Source organism: Paramormyrops kingsleyae, chromosome 20 (genome assembly GCF_048594095.1).
Source record: "Paramormyrops kingsleyae isolate MSU_618 chromosome 20, PKINGS_0.4, whole genome shotgun sequence".
Lineage (NCBI taxonomy): Eukaryota > Metazoa > Chordata > Actinopteri > Osteoglossiformes > Mormyridae > Paramormyrops > Paramormyrops kingsleyae.
In genome coordinates, this window is record NC_132816.1 from 17,937,983 (window position 1) to 17,957,929 (window position 19,947).

At 49.2% G+C, this 19,947-nt stretch overlaps 1 protein-coding gene across 6 annotated transcripts in view; it reads left to right on the forward strand.

Annotated features, from left to right (window-relative positions):
• The window catches only part of ptprea (protein tyrosine phosphatase receptor type Ea), a 61,868-nt gene that overhangs the window by 31,074 nt on the left and 10,847 nt on the right, over positions 1-19,947 (forward strand). For 3 of the 6 annotated variants that reach the window (XM_072703371.1, XM_072703373.1, XM_072703372.1), the window contains exons 3-12: positions 10,163-10,237; positions 10,703-10,799; positions 11,151-11,224; positions 12,162-12,224; positions 15,275-15,411; positions 15,911-16,001; positions 17,496-17,572; positions 18,643-18,679; positions 18,771-18,868; positions 19,657-19,776. In XM_072703371.1, coding sequence (XP_072559472.1) covers positions 10,168-10,237; positions 10,703-10,799; positions 11,151-11,224; positions 12,162-12,224; positions 15,275-15,411; positions 15,911-16,001; positions 17,496-17,572; positions 18,643-18,679; positions 18,771-18,868; positions 19,657-19,776 — 864 coding nt within the window. In that variant the 5' untranslated portion in view covers positions 10,163-10,167. Of the gene's footprint in view, positions 1-10,162; positions 10,238-10,702; positions 10,800-10,879; positions 11,035-11,150; positions 11,225-12,161; positions 12,225-15,274; positions 15,412-15,910; positions 16,002-17,495; positions 17,573-18,642; positions 18,680-18,770; positions 18,869-19,656; positions 19,777-19,947 lie in introns of those variants that run through there. The other 3 variants (XM_072703374.1, XM_072703375.1, XM_072703376.1) reach the window with 3 other exon arrangements.

Below are 19,947 nucleotides of genomic sequence, written 5' to 3' on the forward strand. Positions count from 1 at the left end.
AGGGATATCGAGTGATTATGCTCCTCTAAGCAGAGCCCTATGTCCTGGATTGCAGTCGACTCGACAGGATGGGGCTTTCTAACCTAGGGTGTCCCACCCACCACTTTGGCCCCATTATCGACTGCCCCTCCCCCACCCTCATCACCCTCAGAAATTTGTGGCCAATTGTTTGTGGCTGCCCGATCCAGGATGTGAGGACTGAGTGTTTCACTTCCTGTTTCTTAGGGGAACTCGGTCCCGACAGGCCCGTGTAGCCAAATGGCCCTGGGAACCGCAGTGTTATTTCACCTGCCGAGACAATCCAGCCCGGCACAGGGTAGATGATTATACAACTGCTCTCGAAGGTAAAGGCCTGAGGTACCCAGGTACAACCAAAAGACCGAAATGATTTATGGTCATACAGCCTTTTATTTTCAGCAACAGCTGTGGTCATTTCCTTAGAGATCCATAAATATGTACAAACAACAGTGCTGTTGTGCGTTTCCTGAGAATGGCAGTGGGCCCGCGGACCTGCCTGAGGATCTGGGGCATATCTGAAGCTTTACAAAAGACGTCATCTATTTCTCGGCCTCTCTTCTAGCCGCGTCGCTTGCGTCTCTGCGTAAAGCCGCCGGGGGCAGGGTCGCACATGGCCTGTGGTTCTTAGGGAGCACATTGTGTATTTTCTCAGTGGGGTGGGTAAATCCTCCTTCTGTTGGTTACGGTTGCCAGGACTCGGGATCTGCAGTTGTTTAGTGGTCCCAGTGTAGGCACAGGGATGAGAAAGCGAGCAGACACTTTGCAGAAATCGCAGCTCCTGTGGTTGACCTTGCTCGGTCAAAAGGTCCCGTAGCCAAGCCAATGTGGGATCGCCTAGCCAACTCTGCCGTGACAATTCTTAATCTGTCTGCTTGATCCGTTCACACTACAGACGGCGTCTGTTTAACCAGAAATTCATTTTCCTCCTTCTCAAAGTTCTCATGCTGTTGTGGCTCATTTCAGGAGCGGCGTGGGTCCGGTCATGCCTGCGATGGCGGCTGGTCCGCTAACATAAACCTCCCTCCAAGGAATGGAAATGTCTTCCTGTCATATCCGAAAGGAAGCATGTGGATTGATAGCACTTCCTTTTTTTGGGAGAGTCGGCCTCAATGAACCACGCATCTGCTTAAAATCCATGGCTGCCAGTCTGACACCCTCCCGCAAAGTCTGTCCACTTGCCAGACTGACCCTTTGTGCCAATACAGACGGGCTTCTTCCATTTGAGATGCATCCCGTTGCATGCGAGATGAGTTATAGCATGGGATCTCAGACATAGTCGAGCTTGCGTGTGTTCCTGGGGGTTTGGCTGTGATATACCGAGGTTTAAGACACTGGTGCAGGCTGTACACGTAATTGGCTTCCCACTTTGTCCTTGGCTGTACAGTTATTTTCTGGCAACTGTTAAAATTATATACATAAATAATGGCCTGTTCAGATTGCAGCCTGGAATCCATCTGTGTCTGTAATTGCAGCTGGGTTCATTGTACGCTGAAGGGATGAATAGCGATGATTTATTTGGAGGGGGGGGGGGGGGGGGGCAGGTGCGAAAAAGCTCCTGCTTCTGAGTGAGTGCTCAGAAACCAGCACCTCTCCCATCTGCAGCTTTTGGTTTGTCTTACTTCAATCCTGAACTCCCTGTTAGCTGTAAGGCTAATCTTCAGATTCAGTGTTGTCGAGCAGATTGCCTCACTTATTTGGGTGCTCCCCCCACTTACAAAACATTTATGAGACGTGCCAGATAGGCCACGTTTGATCTTTGTCCTGAAGGTGTCCCTCGTAGGGGGTTGGGAAGCGTCCCTCTGCTGTGGTTTCCCAAGCGTCAAACATCAAACAGCAAACAGACACACTGGAATTTTAAAAGATGATGTCAGTATGTGAGTAAGATTGCTTTTTGGTGCAGCACTGGTCCCCTCTGTTGCTAGGATGGTGGGGTTATTGTACCTTGTGCTATGCGGTATTTTGTAGTGAGTTTTTTTGTTTTTGTTTTTATTGTAATTCCATTTTGTGCTGAATGTGCACAACCTGGACAACAAATGCAGATGATCCACGTGCATTCCTAGAAATCACGCTCGGTGCGCCATAAATTTGCCGTGATTCCTCCCTGTAACGTCAACATCATTGAGTTGTCAGTGACAGTAGTCGTTGGCACGGTGCCAAAGCTCCTTCTTGAACCCAGGGCTTGGGAATTCCAAGCCTGCATCTGCTACGTGCTTGTGACGTTTGCACACTCTCCCTGCTTACGCCTGGGTTTCCTGCTGTTTAGAGGTATGCAGTTAAGCTAATTCCCATCGCTAAATAGTCCTTTGTGTATTATTGTGTGTGTGAGTGTATGTCCAGTGATGGACCAGCATCCCATCTGGGCTGGAGGATGTGCTCCAGGCTCTCGAGCTACTCTGTATAGGAAAAGCTACTGAAAGATAGATGGATAGTATTTGCATTAGCGAATGTTCTCTGGCAGCGGTATCGCATCAAAAGTGTCTTGCATGGTAGAGGTGCGTTGTAGCCAACGCTGATGAGCATCCTTCCCTCGTCTCAAGTGCCAGGTCACTGTCAGGGAGCTCTACTGCTCTTAAATCATTCGCTCAGTCGAGATGAGTAACGATAGTCAGGAATTAAATGGGTTCCCCCACCCCCCCTGGCACAGGTGTCCCGCAGGCGGCTTTGGATGGGCCCCATCTGTTCGATACGGGAGATGGCACCCATAGGACACCTCGCCGGGCCGTGGGCTGAGCTCTGTCTCACGGTGCTTCACGGTTTCCCTCGGCAACTGATTGATTTACGAGTGGACCTCATTCCCTGGTGGAGAGTCCGTTTGTGTCGCCTCATGGCTCACCGGGACGTGCTTGGTCCTATGATGAGCCGACTGGCCCGGAGAGACCCATCACCTTGGATGTGGGGGTGGGGCTACCTGAACCTCCAGCTGAGCCCGGGCCACCTGGCCCAAGTTCACTCCTGCTGGGGCTGGAAGGTTCCGAGCTGAAATAATGAATTGATTAATGACAACGTGTTTGACAGGACCGGTCTGGACCGGTCCAGACTGGCGTCAGGCTGCCTGCTGTAGTAGGTCACTAAATACAATAGCGGTGGGAAATGAAGCAAGGTAACGGGATGAGCAGAGCGCCGAGGTGCTCGTTACCGTTTAGTCAAGCGTGAACAATGGTTTCGTAGGCAGATACTCTGTTCTGTCTCGTTTATTTCCACGGCGGCGACGACTCTCGCTTCATCTCAGCTGCAGTCGGCTGAATAAGGTGGGAAAGTGACATGGCGATGAACTGCGTTGCTGAGAGTCTTGGATTAAGGCAGGCCGATTACATGAGCTTCAGTTCCGGTCATCGACGGAAATGTGAGACGTTAGGCGGATGATTGTGAGACAGTGTATCGGTCAGTGAGAGAGATTCGGTCCCACAGTGTTTTGTTTTTTTTTTTTTTGATCAAAGCCCGGCTCCCCGACATATTTTGTGCTCTGGAAGTGAAGTGTCCTCGATGACAGGCTGACCCGCGGGGGCGTATAAGTGTTATGGTTTAGTCAAAATCACTGTTCAGAGCAGGGGGTACATTTTGATTGTCAGCAGAGTGCGAGATGGCTGAGTCGGATCCCACTAACATCTAGAACCCTGGCAGATAACCACAGATAGAAAAGGAAGGATGTCTGGAACGAGAGTAAGATAGGCAGGACTGAGCACAGAGCTGAGACCGGCAATGGTGGGGGGGGGGGGGGTCAGGCTTTTAGAACTCACTTCCCTCTCTCTGTTGGCCTGCTCCCAGGGGAGGGGGGGCTGTCTGCTGGACACCCTTACCGTCTCTGCTGACCCCTCACCCTTGGCTGATCATTGAGAGCTCAGTGAGTCAGTGTACTGCTGACTTCAGCCAGCCCACCCAGCATGTAGACCACCAGACCCTCGCATTATGGCGCTGACTCAAGGGGTCAGCAGGAGGAGTCAGCTGACCCGAGAGGGCGGGGCTCTGGCAATGTCCAACGGGCGTTCCCGACACATGCTGAGCGTTGTGGAATGTACCAAGTGAGTCAAAAGTTTAAAAGATTATTAATATAAATACACCCTAAGTGAAATGGAAGACGGATGATGTAAATACATTAAAATGTTTCACTTTGGGAACGCAGCTGCTTGTTTGTTTATGAAAGTCTTTTCACGTTAATGGCTGCGTTAAGTGACTTTTTCCATATTTTGCGGGTGTCCTGAATAAGTGGTTTGTGCCAGATTAGGTTCATGAGATAATGATCAGTAGGAATTTCCACTCCATCAAGGTCCCAATGGGGACCCCACCACTCACCGTTGGGCTGGCGTCTGGCTTGGTGGGTCAGGACCCAGTTCCTGTGATCAGAAGTTCGTCAGTTCGAATCCCATGCTCAGTGGAGTAACCACATCTCTGTTGGGCCCTTCAGCAAGGTTCTTGATCCCCTGGTGCTGCTATATGGTGGCTGACCCGGTACTCAGAACACAGGCTTTGCTCCCACCTCAGCATGGCGTATGTTTTAATCAGAACCGTGATCCGTGAATCGCACGCGTGGCGGCTGAAGTGGGGGCGTCGAAATGTGGTTCACCGACTTCTAGATGGAAAGCCCAGCGCAGGTTCGTTCCAGACTTTTCCTCAAGGATTAGCAAAGAGGCTCTGTGACTAATAAGAATAATCAGGCCAAACCACAAAAAAAGCACAAGAACGAGCGGAAGAAAGCCGCCATCTGTCAGGCCTTTCCGCATTAATGAGGTTTTCTTTCCTCTAGGCTGGTCAGCTGAGGCGCTATAGAGGCTGCAAGCGGCATTTTGGCTGCAGGTATTTTTCTGGATCTTGCTTGATATTTGGCTTGTGTGATTTATTTGTTTTCTTTTCTCTCTGAACCCTGAGATGCCTTTTCAGCTGCCTTTAAGGTGACAGTCTCTGCTAATTCAGGCGCTCAGAGCCCCCAGACTTATTCCAGCAGTGTTTCTGGACTGAAATAACCAATCAGAGGAGAGGCAGGGGCCCTGCACGTGCGTTTCTTTTCGTGTGAGGTACTGCACCCTCCATCTCCACCTCGATCCATCATGCCTTTACTGCCAGATGCTCCCATTTGGCTGGATTCTAGTGATGATTTTCTTCTGTATCGTGTCTTGAAAACGAGCCATATGTGACCAAATGACACGCAGGCCATAAATCCTGGCTTGCGGATTTCTGTTTCAACGCGTCAGCGATTCTTTAACCTCCACGTCGCCGTGTTCATTAATGCCAAGTATGTCGTTCCTGCCTCTTTTCTGTCCACCTGAGTGATGGAGTGAAATGTTCACGTCGCTGTCGTTAAATCGTCCAGCTTTGGTCGGACATAACAACAGCGTGACTGAACTCTCAGCTTAACATCTTCTGCCTCTGTCTGGTTTAGGGGTGATTCTAGGTGGGGGGGGGAGGTGCATAATTCATGCAGACGGGCCAAATTCATCATTAGCCAATGATATGTTTTGAATCGGTGACTGACAGGAGGGTGGACCAATCAGCTTTCAGCCATGCCGCTGTATACACCCCTGCTGTTTTGCCGTGCGGTTCTGTCCTGATACATAGTCACACCGTTTCCAGGAAGAGCTTCGTCGAGTGTCAGGATTGACACCGTGATCCTCTCCCAGGTGGCAGTCCCCAGAATCAGTGGCTTCCAAAATTCTGTAGTCTGCAGGCCACTCAAACCCAACGAAAAGGTGCAGTGGACCAGCAGTGCCTGCGTCCACTGCACATCAAGCACATCCATTTTGCGTGTGGGATTTAAAATGCCAAAGCCAATGTTTTAAGTAGAAGGGAGGTGGTCACTATAACTCATGACCTTCATTAAAATACAGCTCCGTCCTTAACAGCTTCCAGAAGGAAGACTAAGTCATCCCAGGCGGTAGCATCACCCATCCATCTATCCATCCATCCATCCATCCACCCACCTACCTGGTCAGGGTCATTGGGTGCCTGGAGCTTGCCCCAGGTGTGGGTCGGCACGGTGATTGAGGACCGTGTTAGGTGCCCCCTGTTGCCATAGTAGCAGGTCCAATCCCAAAATGACCCGCCTCTATCCGCTCCGGCCCTGAGTCTCCCCCTCGGTCACCACTGGGGTTCCGTTCGTTTTGGGGCAGCTGGCAACTTCCTCGCACCCCCGCCGCGTTTACCGCCATGTTTAATACAGCCGGCTCCCCCTCCTGCGTCGCTAATGAGCCGTAGCTTATCTAAGGCTTTCCTTTTTAGTTCCTTTATTTCTTCATTTGCTTCATTTGCTTCGGTGTGTAACCCCCTAACCGCGAGTCTTTGCACGAGAACATTGAGTGCTGATGGTGCTCGTAGTCTGGCAAACACACTAATCCTTTTTTATTTATTTATTTTTTAAATAATTAGATTGTGGGCTAATTACTGCTCCTCTACATGTGTCTACATGTGGTTCAAGTCCACCCCTAGGAGAGAATTTTTTTAATCCCTTTTTTTTTATTTTTTATTTTTACACAAACAGGCAGTTTTCAGGACGGCCTGTTCTGAGGGCCAGCTGTGTGGTCCTCACCCTCGCCTTTCTCATAACGTCATACATGGTGCCACCGGCACACCGCAGACGCCCTGTGAATGTGTGGCATCCATGAGGCCCTCTCAGGAGCAGCAGCGCACTGTGTGAAATGATGATGCCCTGGGGCCTCTGGGACGGCGTCAGGCTGGCAGAGACCGTGTTCAGGTGGCCGGTCCTTGGGGCGTCAGGCTGGCAGAGACCGTGTTCAGGTGGCCAGTCCTCGGGCGTCAGGCTGGCAGAGACCGTGTTCAGGTGGCAAGTCCTCAGGGCGTCAGGCTGGCAGAGACCGTGTTCAGGTGGCCGGTCCTCGGGGGGGTCAGGCTGGCAGAGACCGTGTTCAGGTGGCCGGTCCTTAGGGCGTCAGGCTGGCAGAGACAGTGTTCAGGTGGCCGGTCCTCGGGGCGTCAGGCTGGCAGAGACCGTGTTCAGGTGGCCGGTCCTCGGGGCGTCAGGCTGGCAGAGACCGTGTTCAGGTGGCCGGTCCTCGGGATGTCAGGCTGGCAGAGACCGTGTTCAGGTGGCCGGTCCTCGGGGCGTCAGGCTGGCAGAGACCGTGTTCAGGTGGCCGGTCCTCGGGGTGTCAGGCTCTCGCTCATTACGCCATTGCACCTGGCGGGTGGGGGAGGGATCTGGGGCAGCTTGAGGGGTGGGGCCAGGTAAGCCTTTGGCTCCTGTGATGTCTGCGGGTGGGGAAAGGAGCAGAGCTATTTTGATATGGTGTACTGAAACGAATTACCATAATTAACGATCCCCTGCACCTTCCCAGAACATTGCAGGTCCAAAATTGTTTGTCTTTAGACCAAAAAAGGGGGAGATGGAAGCAGTCAGTGACAGTTTCAGGGCCATGTTGAGAGAGAGCCTCCTCTTCCTCTCACTGGTGCTCCCTCTCTCTCTCCCTCCCTTCCAGTACCGAGGTTCTTTATTTGGATGCCCACAGGGAGGTTGACTGCTGATGTGGAGCGGGTGACCAGGTCTGCTGAGTCCTTGGGTCCTTGTGCAGGGACTGCGAAGCTCCTCACAGCCTATAGAGGGCAGCAGAGACACACTTTCTAATTGTTGGGGTGTGATGCTGCAGATCGTACATACCCTGTACATACCCTTACTTGTGGTCTGAGGTCTCACTGGTACCAGCCCGATCTTCCTAATGGCATCTCCTCCCTGAGCAGACTCTGCTCCCCGTCAGCCGGGCCGGAGCGTGGTGTTTATTCACAGGGTCCCTCTTCCCATCCAGATGAGTTTTCTGCCATATTTACGCCCCCAAACCCCCCCCCCCCCCCATGTTCCCATACCCCCAGACGACCACATAATCTTTGTTTCTGTTTTCTTCACGTTACCCTCTTATTTTTGGAGTCCCTTATGACCTGCTCATGGCCTTCCAGCCCAGAGGAAAGCATGCCCAGTTCTGGAAAGCTCTGCAAGTGGATAGACGGCTCCGGTTAATGTTTCTGTACCATCATAACGTGACATCGTCACCGGAGGCACACGGATCCTGAGGGAGCCAGGAGAGAAACAAATTCCATACGGTGTCTAAAATAACATTTAAAATGAGGGGGTGGTCCAATTGTGTTGCTCTGGGGGGTGACTTGGCATGTTCACCTTAGATTGTAGGACCAGCTTGTCCAGTCAGCCTGGCTTCCATTGCACTCCCACACCCATCCTCATTGGATGAGATTGTCCATCTTATGCGGGGTTGTTGTGCATCTGGGGCAACATCAGCCAGATTTATGTACCAATGGGGGATCATTTCCCTGTGAGACGCATGTGGGTCTGTTCTGGCACTGCCTGCATTCATTGGCTCTGTGCTCCAAGTGGGCGTACACCAAAAGGGGAGTGGTTATGGGCGTGGCCCAAAGTCAATTTGCATATCTAGCTCCTCCTTAACATCTCTCTGACTCACAGCTGGTACTTTGGCCTCCTGTTTACTGGCAGTGATTTTTGTTGTTTTGTTTTTCTGGATATGGCTGTTTGAATGGTAGGTTAATTGGGGAAAGGTCTCGTAATTAGGAGGACATTATCAAAATCTTACTTTCCTCTTTTATAACAAATGTATTGAGATTTCCAGTGTTAGGACAGATGTTTTGAGATACAATATCGTTTTGTAAAATGCCAAGTGCACTTTTTATGCCAAATTGATTGTGATACGAAGTGACGAGAGTAGCGACACTCTGGTTCGTCTGTAGGGTTTGCGTGCCCTCTAGTGGGCCTTCTTGGTATTGCAACGTTTTATCTTTTGAGTTTAATATACCTCTATTGCTTACTTGTTTTATACACGTGTATATTGAGGTTAAACCGAAGCATAACTGCTGTGCTCAGTTCCATTCAAATAAACCTGTGGGAGATGCCGTGGAATTGAACTAAAATTCAAGAAAGACTTTGGCTTTGGTCATTTTTCATTCATAATTGGAATATTATGGGGATATCCACAGTTACTGTAACTTTTGTGTCATTCTGTCACGCTTCTCTCTGTTCTCGTTTCTGTATAATTACATCATTTTGTAGTTGCGCGTGGTCTAGTGTGATGGTTGCAGGACGGACAGAGTAACGGAAACTCCAACATGGAAAAAAGTTTCATTTCGAAGTGACCACGTGACATACAAATGCAGCTAAGAAGTGAGTCACATTAGGATGACTGTTAATTGGCAGGATGTGTGGGCTGTATAAGGCCTCCGACAATCAGCACTTTGATATATGAGATTCAAAAGCACCATAAGGCAGCGAACGGCGCTTCTAATAGGCCAGAGCTGGTTCCGAAATCGCAGGAGCGTCGGTCACAAAACCTTTATTTTCACCACTGTGAAAAATTACAACGGCCTACACTACAGACCAACAGCGCATCAACGAGGAGGAACAGCGCCCCCCGGGTTAGACAGACACTTAACGGGATAGCTGCTGAACACTACAAAAGCAGAACCTCAAATATGACCGTAGAACTGAATCAGCACCTTCGTGATCCAGTCTCATGAAAAACAGTACGTTATGAGTTTGAGGAGGATTCAAGACTGATGCATCATCACACGGTTTAAGGAGAACAAAACCAGACCCTTGACCTATGGAAAAAAAGGAATTTGGGCCCAGGAATCACCCTTAACCCTTTCTGAGATACGTTTAGCTTTGAGTAAAGTCATACGATGCCTTTGGACCATGATGTCGTTTGCTATGGACAGGCAACATTTGATCACATGACCACTCCACATGGTCATATAACAACCAAGGCAAGGCCGTTTTACAGGATTAGCTGCAGCCAGTGTTACAAACAATTGTTCTCCCCAGGCACCAGATACGGTAATCATTGAGCGTTCATGGGAAGTTCTGGGACACGGTGTGTGAAGTGGATTCCTGTTTCCTTCATCCTTCAGAAGAGAAGCTGATCTTCCAAAAGAATCGTCCAATATCGCACTACACATAGTTCAGGGGCTGTATGATAGGAGGACTGGGGGTCCTCTCCAGTCAAGGCTAAGGGTGGTCGTAATCCCAACTGAATACTTTATATTGTCACGTGTGTCCACTGTTTTCTACATATAGATAAAAAGATAGTTGAACATCCATATTTCTTTATTTATTCTTTGCTGTGATGCTGTGATTCGCCGTCTTTTATAACCACGATTTATTTTCCTTCTCTTTCTTCAGCCACAATGGTCCCCGTTCTCTTCCTCGTAGCCTCCACACCGTCGCAGAATATCTCCACAAGCCCCCCGACGAACAGTAAGCTCTCGCTTTCTCTGGGTCTGTGGGCAGGAGTGAGGGCTCATCCCGTCTGTTTTGGATGTAAACACAATTTCTGTATGGGGTGGGGGGGGGGGGGATTCATAACACGTCATGCTAAGCCATCAAAACAAACATAATTATTGTTATGGAAGACTATGCTAATTGGCTGTCTGCTGAGAGCCCCGATCTGTGGGCTGCCCGGATCTAAAATATCACTCTGCACCCTGTCATTTGGAAAAGTCTGCCCACTAAGGCTTTTTAAAGCCATTAGTTTGACTCAGAATGATATTTACTAGTGTACTGACAGGAAAGCAGATTCTCAGAGGAGCTTGTGAGGGGCTGGCATGTAAACACAAGCTAAAAACACCCCTTATCCATGAATGTAATGGCCTTATGACTCTGTCTGCGTTCGCTAGCTCCTCCCGTTCTTTTGTTGAAGTTCTCTTGCCCCCCCCTCCACAGCCCCTCCCCCTCCCCAGAGTCATCACATCCTAGCCATCGTGCTGGTGACCTCGCTGTTACTCATCATTGTCGCCCTTCTGGCATGGTACTTCCTCAGGTACGTGGTGGAGGGGGGGGGGGGGGGGGTGTGGGTGTGTGATGTCACTTCCCTCTCTGTGCCGGAGCAGGCGGGGCCGGCGGGGGTGGCAGAAATGCTGTAGTAGAAGTAGGGTTAGTGTAGACTGTGAATTGGAGCGGAGTGTGTCACAGACACCCTGGACCGCTGAGGGTCGTGTTGTCGCTCGTCTGGACTAGCCTGGGCTGCTCATGAACAGAATCTCACGCCTCACGTGGTAGGTTTTCACCTGGACCGGCACCGGTCCACTGGACCCGCTCACCCCCCCCACCACTGTCTCACGGGGGCTCCGGATTTCTTCCCCCCCCCCCCCCACCTCTGCCTGTCCTCCAGGTTAAGGAACCAGCGGAAGGCAGTCGTCACCACGGTGGACAAGAAGATCCCCAATGGAATCCTGGAAGAGCAAGGTAGCCGTCGCGTTGCACTTCCGCGGAACCGGGGCCCCTGTCGCCCCCTTTAGTCGTTTCTCTTCACTCAGGAGGCTCGACCGCGATTTCTGGTGCGTCTTCCTTCCTGTGGGCTCCGTCTCTTCTGTAGAGCTTTTGCTCTCGGGTCCTGTCAGAGAAACGGCGCAGAATGACGAGAAATCATCTGAGCCCTGTGATGCCCTTTATGGTATGGCGACTCCCTGAAGTCGCGGGGCGTTCGGGGAGGGTTGAAACGGGCTGAGCCCTGTTTTTTCTGAACGTGCATAGCCCGGCACATTCCGGTGGTGCTGCGCCAGGGACGTCTGGCGGTATTTTCCTTAATGTAGCGCTGTCGGTAGGCTTGTGACTTCGTGGAGGTGACGCTACATCACCCTCAAACCCCCACTTGCATTTTGGGAAACCGTGCTTTTTTTCTGGCTCCTACAAACAAACCGTCTCGAAATGTTGCAGCCACGTTGCATTTTTAATCAACTTGCCCTTCCTTCTGTGCGCGGAAGGAGTACATTATTAAATTTATTAAACTTTTTAACGCACTGACAGGTTGCGGTTCTGCCGTGCTTGTTTATCTGGTGGTTCCATCTGGCAGGAATGAAGCTCCGCTCGGTTCTGCAGGCACGAGTCGGCCGTTCGCCGCCTCCAGGACGCGTTCTCGCTCCAGGAACTCATAAACAGATTATCTGGTGTCGTGTTCTGACTTGCCTTTTGGATCTGTGCCGGGCTTGTGGCCCGGCACAGACTTTGGCCACGTCGTGTGGGGAACCACATTTTCTCACGCTTCCCTTTTTTCGAGACAGTGATCGCTTTGTTCCATTTCCCCGATTTGCGCAAAGTGACAAAATTAACGTGAATGACTCGTGAACGAGGTTAACACCGCCCCTCCCCCCGCACCCACACCCATATCTGTGTTACGTTCTAGACCCCAACAAAGCTCTCGGAGGGAGTACTGAAGCACCGAGTGCCCCCATCACTCAAGGAGAAGGTACAGCCAATCAGGAGGCCGGGACCTCTCTGTCTGCTAACGCTAATGCGGCATCGGATGCTAAGCCCCGCCAGTGTGGGGCACTGCAGCTGCCGCTGCTTCTGCTGCTACGCCTAGATAAGCTAATGTCCGCTAGCTGGAAAAAGGAGAAAGGGTTTCTGGTTGGGGGGTAACCCTAACACTGCAGCCACTGTCAGGACAGAGGGTGTTCAGTTAGGGTTAGCCATAGCACTGCAGCACACTGTCTGGCTGTATCAGGCCTGTCCTCTGTGGTTCCCCCCTTCCTGAGTGACCTCCTACCCATGTCTATCAGGCCTGTCCTCTGTGGTTCCCCCCTTCCTGAGTGACCTCCTCCCCATGTGTATCAGGCCTGTCCTCTGTGGTTCCCCCCTTCCTGAGTGACCTCCTCCCCATGTGTATCAGACCTGTCCTCTGTGGTTCCCCCTTCCTGAGTGACCTCCTCCCCATGTGTATCAGACCTGTCCTCTGTGGTTCCCCCCTTCCTGAGTGACCTCCTCCCCATGTGTATCAGACCTGTCCTCTGTGGTTCCCCCTTCCTGAGTGACCTCCTCCCCATGTGTATCAGGCCTGTCCTCTGTGGTTCCCCCCTTCCTGAGTGACCTCCTCCCCATGTGTATCAGGCCTGTCCTCTGTGGTTCCCCCCTTCCTGAGTGACCTCCTCCCCATGTCTATCAGGCCTGTCCTCTGTGGTTCCCCCTTCCTGAGTGACCTCCTCCCCATGTGTATCAGACCTGTCCTCTGTGTTTCCCCCTTCCTGAGTGACCTCCTCCCCATGTGTATCAGGCCTGTCCTCTGTGGTTCCCCCCTTCCTGAGTGACCTCCTTTCCCATGTGTATCAGACCTGTCCTCTGTGGTTCCCCCTTCCTGAGTGACCTCCTCCCCATGTGTATCAGACCTGTCCTCTGTGGTTCCCCCTTCCTGAGTGACCTCCTCCCCATGTGTATCAGGCCTGTCCTCTGTGGTTCCCCCCTTCCTGAGTGACCTCCTCCCCATGTGTATCAGGCCTGTCCTCTGTGGTTCCCCCTTCCTGAGTGACCTCCTACCCATGTCTATCAGGCCTGTCCTCTGTGGTTCCCCCTTCCTGAGTGACCTCCTACCCATGTCTATCAGGCCTGTCCTCTGTGGTTCCCCCTTCCTGAGTGACCTCCTACCCATGTCTATCAGGCCTGTCCTCTGTGGTTCCCCCCTTCCTGAGTGACCTCCTACCCATGTCTATCAGGCCTGTCCTCTGTGGTTCCCCCCTTCCTGAGTGACCTCCTTTCCCATGTGTATCAGACCTGTCCTCTGTGGTTCCCCCTTCCTGAGTGACCTCCTCCCCATGTGTATCAGACCTGTCCTCTGTGGTTCCCCCCTTCCTGAGTGACCTCCTCCCCATGTGTATCAGGCCTGTCCTCTGTGGTTCCCCCTTCCTGAGTGACCTCCTCCCCATGTGTATCAGACCTGTCCTCTGTGGTTCCCCCTTCCTGAGTGACCTCCTCCCCATGTGTATCAGGCCTGTCCTCTGTGGTTCCCCCCTTCCTGAGTGACCTCCTCCCCATGTGTATCAGGCCTGTCCTCTGTGGTTCCCCCCTTCCTGAGTGACCTCCTCCCCATGTCTATCAGGCCTGTCCTCTGTGGTTCCCCCTTCCTGAGTGACCTCCTACCCATGTGTATCAGGCCTGTCTCCTGTGGTTCTGTTCCTCCCCTGTTGCTCTATACTGCCTGTAGTTTATCTTTTACAGTTTTTATGAGAGAAACAAAAATGCTTATTTCGTGGGACACATCTTTTCTTAGGCATAATGATTGATTGCCATTTTTAAAGCAGTTCTATGTAATGTTTCGTGACCGTGGATATGTCACGTGAAATATTTGGCTCGCTGGTCTGTTCTATGCCAGGGTATGATTTTATCATCATTTTAAATTTTAAACATCTTCAATGCATTCCTAAAATTCTGTAAAGGTATTAAAGTTTTGTTTCTGAAAAAGATCTGTTAAAAAATATGGTTTCATCCAAAGAATTCACCCTTTGTTACTAGTATTTTGACAGCCGAGAAACAAATATAATCAAAGAAAAATAATAATGAAGTTGGTTTGGAGTCACTGAGGTTGTTGCCTGTCTGTGACTGAAAGTCTGTGCTTTTATTGGCTATTCAAAGTCAGGGACAGGACAGTATTTACCTGGTTACCAGTGAGGCAGCAAATTAGCCATTTTTTCTATTCTTTTATCTATTCATTTTCTCTAGTCTTGGTGGGAAGCAGGCAGAAACGTCAGCTTAGCTACTTATATGGCACTGATTCAGCGTCTGTAATGTGCCCCCCACCCCCGTACCCAAAGTCCACCTTGGATACAGACCTTGTCCACGGTTTCAGCACGTTGGCGTCCTCTTTGCTTGCTAGCCTGTGCTTTCTCGAGTCGCTCCTTCATGTCTTGAGATGCATTTGTTCCTGGTCGTAAGGACCGGGTACGCGGCCCGGGTGCGCGGCGATATGTCGGTGGATCCCGCTAGTTGTTGCCCGACGTTAGGAGCAGTGGCTCGGCTTGGCTGGCGGGTAGCTTGCGGGCTGCTGCGCTGGGTGCCGCTTGTCTGCTTGTGTTGGGTTCAGGAAGAGCTCAGCTTCAATGAAAGCCTTCAGATTGATATACTCATCAGATTTGAAAGTGCTCTAATGATGAGCATGGAATGGTTTTATTTTAAAATGCTATACAGATCAAACATGGACACTGTTACTCTATGCATTTGTTTTAAAGGATGTCAGTGTCTTTATTCTACAGTTTTTCTTAAGCTGCTGTTATAAATAGTTTAATTTGCCATTACTGATGCTAAATTACTTTGATACTTAAGTACTTCTCTCTGTTGGTGGTCTGGTCCCTGCCACCACCTGGCATGTGTATGTTAGCCGGACTATGCCTTAAAATATTCTCATGATATTTATGGTGAACACTGGGTTGTGATTACCGCTGTGCTGGCCTTTATGGGGGCGTATGTGAAAAGTGCCCCCTTGTAGGCAGCCTCTTATGTGCCCCCCTTTGCCCCCCCCCCCCCCCACAGAGCAACAGACGGTGGTCTTGCTTCCAAGGTCGTCCTCCGCTTCCAAGTCATACCCACCCATCCCGGTGGAATCCCTGGAAGAGGAATACAGGGTTCGGTCAGCTGATGACGGCAAGATGTTCCGCGAGGAGTACAACGTATGCTTCTATGTGCCACCCCCCCCCCCCCCCCCCCTGCATCTCCCCCTTGAGCTCACCCCTGTTAAAGTACCAGAAGTATGCCTGGTCTATTTTAGTACTATTTCAGTTCGACATTTAACGGAACACATGAAATGTAAATATATTCTTGATTTGAATTTCCGTAAATCAGTCTTAGTATCTGTTCTGTATCAGTGTCTAACAGTTTTAGCCCCTCTGTTCTGTCTTTATCTAGTTCTCAAACTGGAAATTTGTGCTGCCACGGGCTGCGCAATAACTGTATGCAGCTTCAGCCAGATAACAGATGTCTTCTTGAACTCTGCTTAGCTACACGTGTGAATCGAGAGTTCCTCCATCTCTCTTTAGGTCAGAAAGAGGAAATGCCAGTATAATGCATGCTGCAGAGTCATAGACCGCTGTGTGAAGACTGTACCTCCTCCCCCTCCCACCCTAAACGCAAGGTTCCTACGCTGACACGCTCCCACCTCCTCTCTTCCAGTCCCTGCCCAGCGGCTTCGCCCAGGGCACGTACGAGGAGGCTAACAAGGAGGAAAACAAGGAGAAGAACCGCTATCCCAACATCCTTCCATGTGAGTGGCGGAGCAAAATGCCCCCTTGCGATTAGCGGCTAGCTGTCCCAGGTTCATTAGCACTTCCTGACCGCTAAGTTTTCCGCTGTGACTCACACACATTGTTCCAAATAATGCGTGAGTAATTATGGGTCAACTTCCTGCCGCTAAAGTTCATTCGCTCACAGAAATGCCCTCACTCCAATGTCACTAACGTCTCCTGTACGACCACCCACTCTGCTGCTGTTTGCTGTGGGAGATCATGTGACTGTGTGTCTAATTATTCACCTGTATCAGCAATGGGTGTGGCTTAAGTAATTCCTCCAATTAATATGGGTGTCCACATACTTTTGGCCATATACTGTTCCTGCTAATACATTACTTGATGGGGCACAAATACCTAATAACTTAGTTACTTCTGAAGTACAGAACAAATATAGTAATTACGTGGGATGAAAGATGCATCATGATTCATTAATGATGAACAAACCTCAGATCAGTATTTCACTTGTGTTATTCACGACTTGTTCCTTCACTTGTTCTGTAGTAGTTTCTTGAGTAGTTCACAGAGGTTTACGGAAGTAACATGTATAGTGGAACCTTGGTTCTCGAACATCTCATGTCTGGTACAATTCGGTTCTTGACCATATTGTTTGGTGAAAAAATGTCTCGGTTGTCAAGCATATTTTCGGTTCTCGATCAACCAACCCTTTCGTGCTAAAACCTGTCTGATAAAGCACGTGTATCCTTACACATAAACAAAGGAGAGAATGCGTGCGTATGAGTCAGTCTACCGCTAGTACACTCGCATAGTGAACGTCTCCACTGAATCGTGCTGTGAATATTATGTTTCGTTTTACTTTTATTTTATTTAAGCCACCATGGGTCCTAAGAAGGTTAGGGTTAGCAGCAAATGAGAAAGGAATGTTGTGAGAACTACGATAGAGCTTAAAAAGGAAATAATTGCAAAGTATGACAGAGGTGTTCAGGTGTCTAATCTTTGGAATGGCTAAATCATTCCCCCCCCCATTTATTTCATGCAATTTTCAGTTTTAAGGGTTTTATTTACCATTAGTCATGTATTTTTACAGGTTTAAATAGGCAGTCACTTGGGGGTGTGCAATTGACTAGTCCAATGTACATTATTTCTTATGGGAACAGCTGCTGGAGATAAAACATGCATCACGATTCATTAATCATATATTAACATGAGATTAGTTTGTAACTAAGACTTAGTTTGTGGTTAATTAATACATAAGTAATAGCATAATACTGTACTATATTATTTGTGCCCCGTCACGTAAAGTGTTACCTTGTACGTTTCATTTGCAATAATTTCATTTCATTCACATAGTCTTCAGCTGTGCTCTGTGCAATAACAAGCATACAGCACCTCTTTAAATAGCTTAGAAAGATGCACATGTGATTATGTGTAATTGTGTGAACTCTTACATTCCATATTTGGTAGTCACATTTGATGTCTTCATATGTTTTTTTGCCATCTCTTTCTCGCAGTTGACCACTCGAGGGTGGTGCTCTCTCAGACAGACGGACATGGGAGCTCTGACTATATAAATGCTTCATATATCGATGTGAGTTTTGCTCATTTACAAAGTTTTTAACTGAATTTGGAATGAGTATCAGCTGTGGATATTTAGGCCGCTTTTCCACTGCAGCAGGTCCCGTATATTTGCTACTAAAAATTCAGTACTTTCCCTTTTCCACTGACTCCTGGTGAGGTTCTAGAACCAAAAGTACCAAACCAGTTGGAATACTTTGTTGGTACTTTGGGGCGGGACTTGCAAATGAGTTTATTGTTGATTGGCAATGCAAATCACCTGCCTTTAATTGTGATCTGGTTGGAATAACAGATTCAGCAAGATGTGGATGGCTTGACAAGAAATAAAGTATATAATATTCTAGATGTACGGTATATAATATTGTAGATGTAAACAATATTGGGAAAAAAATCAGAAGTTGGAATGTCTGATTTTGCAATAAATTTTGGGATATTTATGAAGCAAGAAAGGAGTTCAATTTCTTGCAAAACCAACTGGGAATGATTTAAACGGCAATGACATGAGTGACTGTGATTGGCTTGGTGATTGCATGCAGAGGTCATGCAAAAAGTAGCATTAACCTGACTTTTCAAAAACACATAATTTTGTATCAGATGGAGCAATCATTAAAATTGCAAATGTCCGGACAATATGAAAAGGCCTGAACTCAACCCATCTGACTGTTGCAGTCCTGGCGATGTGAGAATTGCATGTGCCTAACGTGCGATGTTTGTATTAATATCGGCACATCGCTCAGTCCTATATACTATTGCTAAAAACAACACAAAGAAGTGCCTTACTTTTGGTACTTTTTTGAAGTACCAAAAGTATGGTACCTGGTGTGGTGGAAAAGCATCCTTACAGAGTGTATTAGTAGTTCAGTACATATGGGAGTATATTGTAGCATAATAGAATATATTCATAGTAGACTATAGTTATAATTTGGTATAGTATTACCTGTATGTATAGGCACTGCTGAATGGTTTTAGCTACAAAACCTGATTGTTTCTCTACTTACTTACAGGATGGTAACCCCACCCCACCCCCCCTCCCCCAGCTTTGTGGTACCATTTTTCCCATTGTGTTTTCTGTCTTTTCATCAGGGTTACAAGGACACCAAAAAGTTCATCGCGGCACAAGGTACCGGCAGTTTACTCGCACCACATTAGCGGGACGCGGCGAAAATGCAGTGTGCGTTCGGCCCGGAATGGTGACGTTGGTGCCGTTTCAGGCCCCAAGCAGGAGACGGTCGCAGACTTCTGGAAGATGGTCTGGGAGCAGAAGGCAGCCACCATTGTGATGCTGACAAACCTGAAAGAGAGGAAAGAGGTGAGCGCGTCCGAGTCGGAGCACTCTGACGGACCTGCACGAGCTCCTCCGTCTGTCTCCCGAAACCCTCTGCAGGATCACAGTGGGCTTTTTCCAGGTTGCACAGCCCCCCCCCCGGCTGGCCTTTCACCCAATCACAGGGCAGTGAATAACGGTGGGCTGAGCTCTCCTAAGGCCCTGCTGTAATCATCCAGCAGCAGTCAGTAAATGGTTCTCTTCCAATTCTGACTGACTGATAGATTGTGGAAGCTTACTGCTCTTACAGCACGGACTGTAAAGGTCACAGTGGCCGCCCACACACAGACAGAGGCAGACAGACAGACAGACACACAGGCGAGCAGACACTTCACAGTTAATCGTGATCAGATAAAGTTGTCCGCTTACTACACTTAATCCATTAAGTGCAAAATTTAAATATGGGGGCAGTGTGGGGTTCAGCGGGTAAGGACGCTGCCTGTGAATGGAGGGTCGCCGATTCGAATTCCAGGGTCATTCAAGTGACTTCACTGTTGCCTTCTCAAGTATACAGCACTTTGCATAAAAGTGTCAACTCAATAAATAAAATGTAAATGTATTTACATTGTGGATTTATTATCATATACATTTTTGTTTTATGTGTTTTTAGGTCATATTTTTTTCTTTTTAATTAAACACACAGAGCCATTGCAATCTACAGCTGAAGAGAGATTCTAAGGCCGTAATATACCTCATGCAGTTTCTTGATGGTTGGTGTCAGCCTTTTTGGTTTTCAGTTCCTGTCACAGACCACCTGGTCCCTGTGTTTCCAGGATAAGTGTTACCAGTACTGGCCGGAGCAGGGCTGTTGGACGTACGGCAGCGTGCGTGTGGCGGTGGAGGACTTCACCGTGCTGGTGGACTATACCATCAGGAAGTTCTGCGTGCAACTTGTGAGTGACACCCTGGGGCTGCATCACCTCCCCTCCCCCCAAACTCACGCGCAACACCGTCCACATCCTGCGATGACCGCCACATAACAATTTATGTCCCATAACTATGTCCCCTTTCATCAGCCCTCATAAGGAAACAGCTCTTGGGGTCTGTGTGGTTTCTGAATATAT